The following is a 9,989-nucleotide window of genomic DNA, read 5'->3' as shown; positions in this document are numbered from 1 at the left end:
TGGCCCTTAATTAGAGATTAATAATTCCTTGTCTAAACACTCGGCAAGTGTTACACATAGTATGTGAGATATGTTGTCATAGTACAGCAGGTGTGATACAACACTTTCTCATGACCACGCACCACTTCATAACCCAGCAATACATAACTGAATATTATACTTAATTAGTTTCGAGCATCTGGTCACAACCAGCACCTGTAGCTGAAAACAAAACACATTTTCATGACATTTCTGCATTAAATAAAAAATGTGAGCTTAAAAATTTGTATCAGAGGTGATTTGCCAAGACAGTGACACCGGAATATTTGCTACAGTTTTAATTATTGACCTGCTTGGAGTTTGTCTATATTTTGTCTTTGTGCCATGCTTTGTTCAATGCAAAGTGAAGTGAAATGCGTATGGAGTGCCAGAAATGTTCTGAGCTGAGCTAAGATCCTCCTCGGGTTCCAGGGGTGTCCTCTAGTGTTTGAGAGATAAAGGAAGGACCGTTGTGCAGTCTCCTATAAATGTATGAGGGCCTTAGTGGTCTTTCAAGAACATATGTTCCATGCTTGTGTGTGTGTGTGTGTGTCAGTGAGGTTTATTGAGTCAAATCCAAGGCAAGACATTTTGAAAATCTGGAGGCTTCAGCTTCAGTAACAGAGCGCCAAGGTGGGTGTAGCATATGCTTGTGTCTGAGTCTAGTGAGTGTTTGTACATGTGTTATGTGCAGGCATACCTCTGTAGAGATGTTCTAGCTGCACCCTGGCACCAAATCAGACTCACAAGAGGACAGGCTGTGGTTGAGGTACATTATGCTATTATTATCGTCATTACTCTGTCTGTACTAACAGCACCACTGTTTTGTCCCCCTTATTAAGTTTATGTTTTGCTCCTAATAAACATTTTACAGTGTAGACGTGCTCAGGGTAATGAGGCTGACAGTTGCACCGTCTCTTTCGACTCACCATTATCTCATTTGGTTTCCCCCTTGGCTCAAGACACTTAGCTCTCCTTTTATCTCGAGTGGTGATTTACAAACACCAGTTTGTGTCCTCAGACCGGGGGTTCAGGGGTTGGCTGTTGTCTGCCAGCCTGACCGGCCAGCTGGTGTGAGTTAAGACCATGTGTGTAACTGTGCGTGTGCGTGCCTGGAATTACTCGCACTGTAGGGTGAACTCATCCCAGTGTTGCTGGGACTGTTTTTCAATGAAGGCAAGAAGTTGTATTGTTCTTGACATCTGAACATTTGACTTATGCACCTGGAATAGTTACTGTTAGGTCCTTATTGTAAATCAGAACAACCATCTGTCTAGAATGAGTGGGGTAGGAGGGCCTATCAGAACCAATAACTTTTGTTTTGTGGTGTTACTGAATAGAGATCCCCTTGTATTAGTTTTAAATATCCCATTTTTACTTCACAAACAACAAATCTCCCATATCCTCCTCTTATGTTTTTGTCAGCTGACAGCCTTTATGCCTTTGTCAACATATCCTGCTGTGATATCATAGTTGTAATCAAGGTATCCATTTGAAGGTCCTACTGGCAGGTGATGTGCTTTATAGGCATAACAGATCGAAGGAGGGTAAACATGAGCAGTTTTTAGCTTAGATTCATATGTGTCATTTCTTAATATCCATATTTTCCCCTTTCCTGTATGATCCATACAAACTGTGAGGTTGACTAAGTAGAAAAGTAATGTCCACCCTCTCTTCTGACATCCTACAAAGATGCAGTAATGAATTTATTTGGTATCAACAGTCTTTTTCTGCCAGATGTATTTTGGTGATTTAATATTCCAAGTATTCGGGGTGGGCTGATTCATCACCTTTTGAGAATGTCTATGATAAAGGAAATCACATTTGTTTATTTGGTCTCACTGGAGTCAGCTGAGGTATCAACATTAAAAGCTTATTTTAAAATCATGCTGTTTCTGAGATTGATTATAACATTAGGCTAAAGAAAGGGTGTGCCAATAAATGGTTTTTGTCAGTAACAGGTACATTCTCTATACGTTTATACAATGATAATGCTTGGAAGTGTTTTACAGATGTTAGTCTAACAGTGCCCAAGCTGCTGCCCCAACTAGATAAATTGGTTGAATTAGCCTTTGTATATCAATAACTGTTGCCATATGTTGTGAATTTGCAAATTCTGTGTAAACTGATTAGGTTTTGTTACTTAGCCTGTGGTAAAGAGAGTGCTATGAAATGTTTCTGGGCTGCCTTCCCTTTCTTTTCTGCCTTAATCAATGCACCTGCCTTCTACAATCCTTAAGGACTTGCTGGTGAGAATGCATTTACCCCCAGTCTTTAAATAACACCTGATCATTGTGCAAAGAGATTCTTATCCACAAGCTCCAGTAGAAACCTTGTTTCCAACTGCCACCTCCTTGTTCAGATAAGTTGTTGGATATGTACAAGGTATAAATTAATTTCCTAGAAAGATGAAAGCACGGTGATGAAACTCTCTGTGCTAACATTTTATACATACAGTATATATGATACAGCATGTGTAATAATGTTCTCCATTTTAAAGCTATTAAAAAGTAAATTGGGTATTACCTGCCCAGTGGAGTTAAAACTTTGTGCAAAGTAACATTTTTTTGTCAGATTTATCATGTGTTTATGCAGACCTTTGCTTTTAGGTTGCTGATACACCTTCTCAAAGTTAATTATTTTGTCCAAGTAACGTCACTGGAAGCCTATTTACAGTGACTTCTTTGCTTTAATATCATAACAGCAACAACAACAATTTTAGTGTGCTTAGCAGTGTTTACCTGTTTCAAACAGTTGGAGGTGCATGGTAGGGGGAGATAGAAGAAGGTGTAGCTGCTGCCACCTGTGTTTACATCAATAAGTCCTTAGTTTGCACATGGAAACAATGTTTTTCCACCTGCCCTAGGCTGTACAGGGTTAACAGTAGAAACAGCTCCTCATGATTTACATTCATTAACAGAGTACAGTCCCTTTAAATCATGTTGGTTAATTAAGTCATACATCCAAGGTAGCAAACAGTCTACATTTTCTGACATGGAAATCTGACAGCAGGTGTGCATTCATGAAACCTTCATAGACAATGGAGAGCTACTCAACTGTACTCAAATGGGGCCAACGTGTCACGGTGACTGATCTCAGGTGTTTGTCACCTGCATTTCTAATTTCTGCCACTTCAGCTCCTAACAGAAAGGTCACGTCAACAGATCCAGGGGACAGATATATAGACAGATGGCTAGTCTGGTCAGTTTTCCACAGTGGCAAGATCTTATAGTAGCTTCTCTTGCAAAATTCTCACGTTACCGGTGTCCCATTTCACTGGCTCAGGGCAGCGGGCAATACTCACCGTCCTTGGGTGTCTACCCTCTCTCCTTGTTGTCTGTGTTTATCTATTGCTCAATAGTGTTTTACCATGTATCGCTTTTACTTTATTTTTCTGTGCCCCGTCATTTTTAAAGATTTTTTGGAGGCATGTTAACTTTTATTTGACGGTATGTCAAAGACTGGTGGATTGGAAATGTGGGAAACAAAGGGTGAGACCTGTGACAAATGTCAGCGACTGGACTCAAACCGCCAACATTGCACACTCTGTGCATATGTACATGGTCCACTGTTGTAACCACTTGGCAATGAGGCTTCATGTCTTTGCCTCTCCTAAAAGTCGTGGCACTACCATTACTTTTTCCTCTGTTAGGATGACAGAGCAGTAAAGTGAAAGGTCTAGGAAACAGTCTGAGCTCTTTTAGCTTGAAATTTTCACATATAAGCCCAGAACTCTCAGCAGAAATGGGGGAAAAACTCTTAAATGCTTTGTTAACATTTATTTTGTTAAGATCCTCTGCCTTACCCAGATGCTTTGGCCTAAGGTTGTGGTCACAGAAGAATTGACCTAGAAACTGACTCAGACACTGTGGTTTACTGTTAGAGTTTGTGTTTTTTTTGTTTTGCATTTCACCATTAGGAATGTTTTCAATGTCATCTCTTTCAAAAGTCACAAACCTTCACTTTCTTCTATGGTAGAACAAACCTCTGGTCACAGTGACTGAATGCAGTATATCGTTGGTAGAGTCTCACTATTATGCAGCCCAGAGTTTAGCTAAATTGCATTGTTGATTACCATTTATCTTATCAAAATGACCGAATATGATTTATGTTGCGTTAATGAATATGCTGTCAGATTTAATGTCAGAATATTCACTCTATTACTTTGTATATTACTTATGTTAAATCTTAGGTCTTACATTACATCATTTTACCAATATGCAGGCTGCTTTTATGGTACAGTATTTCAGTAAAATGTTGCTTATCCCTGTTTCAGCGATGCAGTGTAATATAAATTTGAAAGGATTATTAGATCAATGTGCATGTACTTTTCTGTGTATGTGTATTCTGTAACAACTTATAAACACAAAAGCAGTGGTTTATTAAAACATCATTAGTTTGTCGGTTACCAGAGAGACACATCTAATCATCTTTAGGAGATTGGTTATAAATCCATGAAACAGGTGAGGTAGCTAAGAACATCTTCCAAATAATAAGGGTCAACTGATATACTGTACTGTACGCCACAGGTGACAGATACTGTATGTGACACAGGTGACTAATTCAGGTCCTACATGAAACTCTCTGAGGACCTCTAGTGGACAGGTGGTGTATGACAGGGTTTTAGAGGCCATCACAAGGTCACTACACAGAATAACATGAGTACGATGAGGAAGAATTCAAAACAAAAGGGAAGAAGAGTTATGTGAGACATTGTAACACATGACCGTGCGCCGGGTTTGTTGACAAGACACAAATAAACAATGCTGCACAGAATGCATGTTTACCCAAACAGCTGGCAAACAGCTGACAGTTGTGGAAAACAGGTCGCAGCACTGTCAAAAGGCCAAAAGTGTAACCAACCTTTTTCATAGATAAAATGTGTAAAACAGAGATTCATTAGTTACTCAGCTAAGGTTCAGTTTGGCTGATGTGAAGCATGTTGTTACCTGAGCTTATTGACTTGCATATTTTTCTAACCTTGAGGTCTAATGTGACAAGAAACAAACTGGGAGGAGGTGCAGGCTTTTCGGATATGAGAAGTGACAACAGAAACTGCAAAGAGATTCTCAAAGTGTAATCACTTTCTAGCTGGTATAAGTAAATGGCACTGCAGTATTTTGGTTACATTAGTTACATCGCCGTTATTATAATCCACCTTCCCTTATGAGCTTTTATTCATGCACTGTATAAGTTGTACTGTGGTAGAATACGCCACATAATTTCTGAGTGAACAAAAACACTGTGGGGAAACAAATTGTCTTGTTTGCTATTCATAAAAGTGAAGTAGTCTTGAGTTAGGAGAATCAAAAATGCTGTATCACAGATAAACATTGTTTTATTGTTTCTTTTAATTTTTATTTTGTTGCTCATTGAATACTGTGTTTCTTCATTGTAACTTATGTCTACTTCTTAACATGTATTACATAACAAAATCTTTAGATGTTCAAAAACAAAAAGACAGCTAGGCTTCAGTTAGGATAGTGAAATTACTTCATTTCCTTTTATTGTCTTTAAAACGTTCCCTACGTAGACATGTCAGTCCAAGGTGTTTGATCTCTCCGATGGAGTGTCCCAATACGCATGGTTTCCCTGTCGTGAGGCCCATCAGTCAACCTGGGGATATCCTAACTACTGGCTCAAGGTAAGTCCTATATCCATCGGATATACTGTGGCTCAGGTGACCCATCTGAAAAGAATGATGCATTGTGGTGTAGTGTTGTGGCATTTGAAAAAAGAAAGAATAAACCAAAAACACTCAGAATTATGGGATACTATGTTAATGTAAAAGTGCCTTACTACTGGTTATAATGTTTTATTCTATCAAAAGCCTGATTTTACTATAAACTCTTAGTTTTTTGTATAGAAAGGAATGCCAAACAACAATAATAGAAATAAGGGTGTGACACTACAAGAATATAACGGACAAGCTGAGTTGTGGATGCCCCTGTACCTTGCATTGTGGAGTTCCCTACCTTTAGTCCATTGCATCACACAGTGTGACCTCCTGCAATGCATTATTATACTGTGCACAACATGCAACACGTATGATGCAGGAAACATGATTCAAATCAGGAAAAAAATAGCAGACGCATAAACACTTCTAACTTTAAATAGTACTTGGACAAAGTATACAGTAGATTCTAGTTATCGAAGATTTGTACTTTATATTTTTTGTTTTCAGGCCCACTTTTCTCACCCCATGGTGGCAGCAGCAGTGATTATACACTTGGCTGCTGATGGCACTAGCTACGTTGACCAGACTCAGTGTAACATCACAGTTCAGCTGGTGGACACAAAGGACGGCATCCATAGTCTGGGTGAGAACTGTTTCTTAACAGTTTCAAATTGTAAAGCTGGACTCAACTGAGCTTTACTTAAAGAACAAGCTGGTTACAGTTTGCAGACATTGTACAAAATGTACGTAGCTCTTGATTTTGTTTTATGTTAGCATCTCTACTACGTTGCTAATTCAAGACCAGCATGCTATTTAGCACTCTCTTCTATTTTTTTGTTGTTGTCGTAGTTCATTCCATTGTCTGCTCTCTCCCCCTACTTTCTGCACCTCCGTCTTAATACACACTGTTGTCTCCTCCATCCATTCTGCACAGGTGAGTGGCGTCTCAGCTGCCGCAACAACCCTTTGGTGGTCCCAGTGAGCCATGACCTGTCAGTGGCCTTCTACCACACCAAGGCGATCCTCATCATGTTTGCCTCTCACCTTGTGGCCATCTCCGGCGTAGGTCTGCGCTCCTTCCAGTCCTTTGACCCCATCACAATAAGCAGTTGCCAAAGCAATGAGATCTACAACCCCACAGGCCAAAGGTGAGTCAGAGAAGTGAGGAAATGGAGCAGTGGTGCAAATGTGGGCTCCTTACTCTCACCGGTCACTCAATTACACACCATACTACACCTGTACAACTGTATGCACGTCAATGCAACACTTCCATCTTAACGTCCGTGTTTATGAAGCTCAACATGTTTCAGTTTTTGGTGAAATTGTCATAAATGTATAAATTCAATTATATGGTTATTACTGAGTTCATAGTTATCATTCATATAAAAGAAGAAGAGCCAAGACATGCTAAAAGCCATGTTTTGGATGTGCATATTTGAGCAAGAGCGAGGGAGAGTTATGTGTTAATTAATGCTGCCAAGAAGCCATTTAATGTTAGACATCTGCCCACAGTTATAGCTATAGCAGTAAAACCTTGTTGATGACAATTATAATATCCCTGGAAATTTACAATTAATTTGGACCTGTTGCTGAGGTCCACTAACTTCCAAATACAGAGCAGCCCTGCTCTCTGTCTCCAGCACTAAATCTTGTTTACCACCTTAGTTTTGTTTTGGCTCCACACTGCTTCAAAATATTGCATTTCTTTGAAAAACCCTGCTGCAGTGGATATGCTCCTCCTATATTATTGTGTTGTTCGTCAACAAAATGCTAAGCTTGGCAGTCACCGTTATTTAATTCTATAAATTACCTGTCAATCAGACACTAAATGTGATGCTCGGTTTATAGCAGTAGTTTACATATGAAGATTTTTGTGTGGTGGAAATAAAAACTGTAGCAGTTTAAAACCCAGTATCTGAACCAGAAAATAAAGACAATCAGTTTTAATTAACATGTTGCCAGCAGCCCTTAGAAATAACATGCGTAACTGTTAAAGCTGTTTAAGCAAAGAACCCTATTTAGCTTCAGATTCACCACTGATGAGCCTTCCTTTACATCTGACCACTAGCCAAATGGTGTCAAATCACTCCTCATAAACAACAACAAAAACAGACCACACACACACACACACACACACGCATACAACTGGAATTGCAATTTGCCAATTTCCACACCACTGTCTTGCATGAGGCAATTCATAGTGATGATACTCCACAACCTTTTCAACATGAAATGCACTGATAAACACCACAATACACAAAGAATGGATGGTCAGGGGTCTGTGCAGAGAGATAGAGCTGTTTGTGGCTTTTGTTGTGTGCCAGTGAGCTATCCAAGAGCACCTAAATAGATTAAAACTGCTGTGTATCTGCATCAGCCAGGAAATTGTTTGTTACCACACACACACACACACACACACACACACACACACAAGTTCTCGCTGACTTTCCTTTCTTCATCTTCTCTCCACTTCATCTAATTTTCAGAGGCTTTTGGAAAATAATATGGTTATATGATGGCAAGTCAACAAGGCATGCCCACTTACCTTCAGGGGTTTTGACTTGAGTATGTTACAAGTTGAATATTATAATAAAGTGATATGATCAGTTAATATTTACTGGTCTGTCCTTACATTAGTAGAGAATCTTGGCTCAGTATCTTTGTGCTTTTATGTCATTTATCTTTCTTTTCATTAAACAATTTCGACTCATCGTCTGCATTCTGATGTCTATACCCCACTTTGCAAATTTCTTGTCTCTCCCCTCCATTTTGCTTCACTCCATCTTCACTTTCTCCTTATTCACATTTCCTCTCCTTGCTTTTCTATATCATCAGATCTGTTATCTGTTGTCTTCACTTTCATGTCATCTTCCTTTCCCTCTCACTGTTTGCCATCTCCTTCTCCTTAATTCTCCCCTTTCTGTGCCTCCTGTTCTCGCTTTGCCTTTCCCATTCTCCTGGGCCGAGTAGCACATTTCCCGTAATACGGTACTTACGTCTCCACAAAAGACCACATCCCCCTTTTCCTGAGTTGTTAACAACTTTTGTTATTAACATGACTCAGTTTTATGTTTCGTACTTGTGTGCAAGCACATACACATATACAATGCTTCCCCTTTTCTCAGTTTTTTTTTTTTGCACCAGTCTTTTCTCAATTATTTTTTTTCTCTCAATGCTTATACTTATCACTTCTCACCACATCAAGAATTGTTGGAATTTTGTTTTGTAGTGTATATATTCACACTCCTTTTTCTGTTCTATTCTTCATTTTGTTGTGCATCCTATTCTGTTGTGCTATATAGTGCACTTCTTGTTCACAGCGGAGGAGGACAGCTTTCCCGGTAGTTAATTGTAATTTATGTCAGAAATTCCAGAGTGACTAGTAGAAAGCCATAAAGAGATTTTGTTCCAAGCCAAAGCATCCACAGCAGAGGCTTCTAGGATTCCCTAGTTTATCCTCAAAAACCCTACACGTAAGTGCTTTATTAATGGTCTTCACCTGCTCAGCTTAGTCTCATGCCAACTTGAGCATTTTAATTATAAGTTAAACATTTTATAAAGTAATTTCTTACTTTTACTTTACATTTCTTTTAATAACACGTGTTATTATGTAGTGGGATGAGCAGGGAGGTAGAAAAACCAAAGACATACAGTAAGGGATAATATATGTCCTCAAAAGGTTTGCATCATCAATTATTTGAGAGTAAAACAAATAGAAAAGTGAAAAACTGTCTGCAACAGAAGTTGGAAAACAAATGGATGAAAAGAGCAAAACAGAAATTCCATTTGTGAATGTAACTGTGCTTTTCCAGACCTGTATTTTCTTACAGTTCATCATCACCGTCTCTGTGCCCCCATACATTTTCCTCGTTCTTTTGTTTTTTTTCCTCTTTCTTTGTCGGCTTCGTATGGGAACCCTATACTGTAGAATGTGGACTGTTGTAAAAAAAAAAAAAAAAAAAAAGGTGCCTTGGGCATCCAAGCATTCCAAGAGCATTAAATGCCTTCTCCATCAGGCTATCAACACAGAACTGTGGCCAAACTATGCCTCTGTAGCCTGCATATAATATATCCTGTCACTCTTAATACACAAACTACACTTTGCCTTTTGCGTGCACACACAGACATCCCTTTCATGTGCGTAGCAAATTTGGCTTTTTCTTCCTCATGTGGTTTATTGATTTGATATGTTAAGCAGTCATTGATGGATGGATTTGGGTTATTCAGTGTGTAGCTTTTGTATTTGTGAGCTTATATGTGACTGCTACCATGCCGGAGTGTCTGCAATGTGATT

The 9,989-nt window shown here is 39.1% G+C and overlaps 1 protein-coding gene across 3 annotated transcripts in view; it reads left to right on the top strand.

Moving 5' to 3' along the window:
• Nucleotides 1-9,989, top strand: part of pappaa (pregnancy-associated plasma protein A, pappalysin 1a) — a 79,598-nt gene that overhangs the window by 44,558 nt on the left and 25,051 nt on the right. For all 3 annotated transcript variants that reach the window (XM_020600941.1, XM_020600940.1, XM_020600939.1), the window contains 3 exons: nucleotides 5,552-5,662; nucleotides 6,203-6,338; nucleotides 6,630-6,843. In XM_020600941.1, coding sequence (XP_020456597.1) covers nucleotides 5,552-5,662; nucleotides 6,203-6,338; nucleotides 6,630-6,843 — 461 coding nt within the window. The remainder of the gene's footprint in view (nucleotides 1-5,551; nucleotides 5,663-6,202; nucleotides 6,339-6,629; nucleotides 6,844-9,989) is intronic.

This window comes from Monopterus albus, unplaced genomic scaffold, assembly GCF_001952655.1.
Source record: "Monopterus albus unplaced genomic scaffold, M_albus_1.0 scaffold49.1, whole genome shotgun sequence".
Taxonomy (NCBI): Eukaryota; Metazoa; Chordata; class Actinopteri; order Synbranchiformes; family Synbranchidae; genus Monopterus; species Monopterus albus.
The sequence above is the reverse complement of the archived record's forward strand: the minus strand, read 5'-3'. Positions and strand labels throughout refer to the sequence as shown.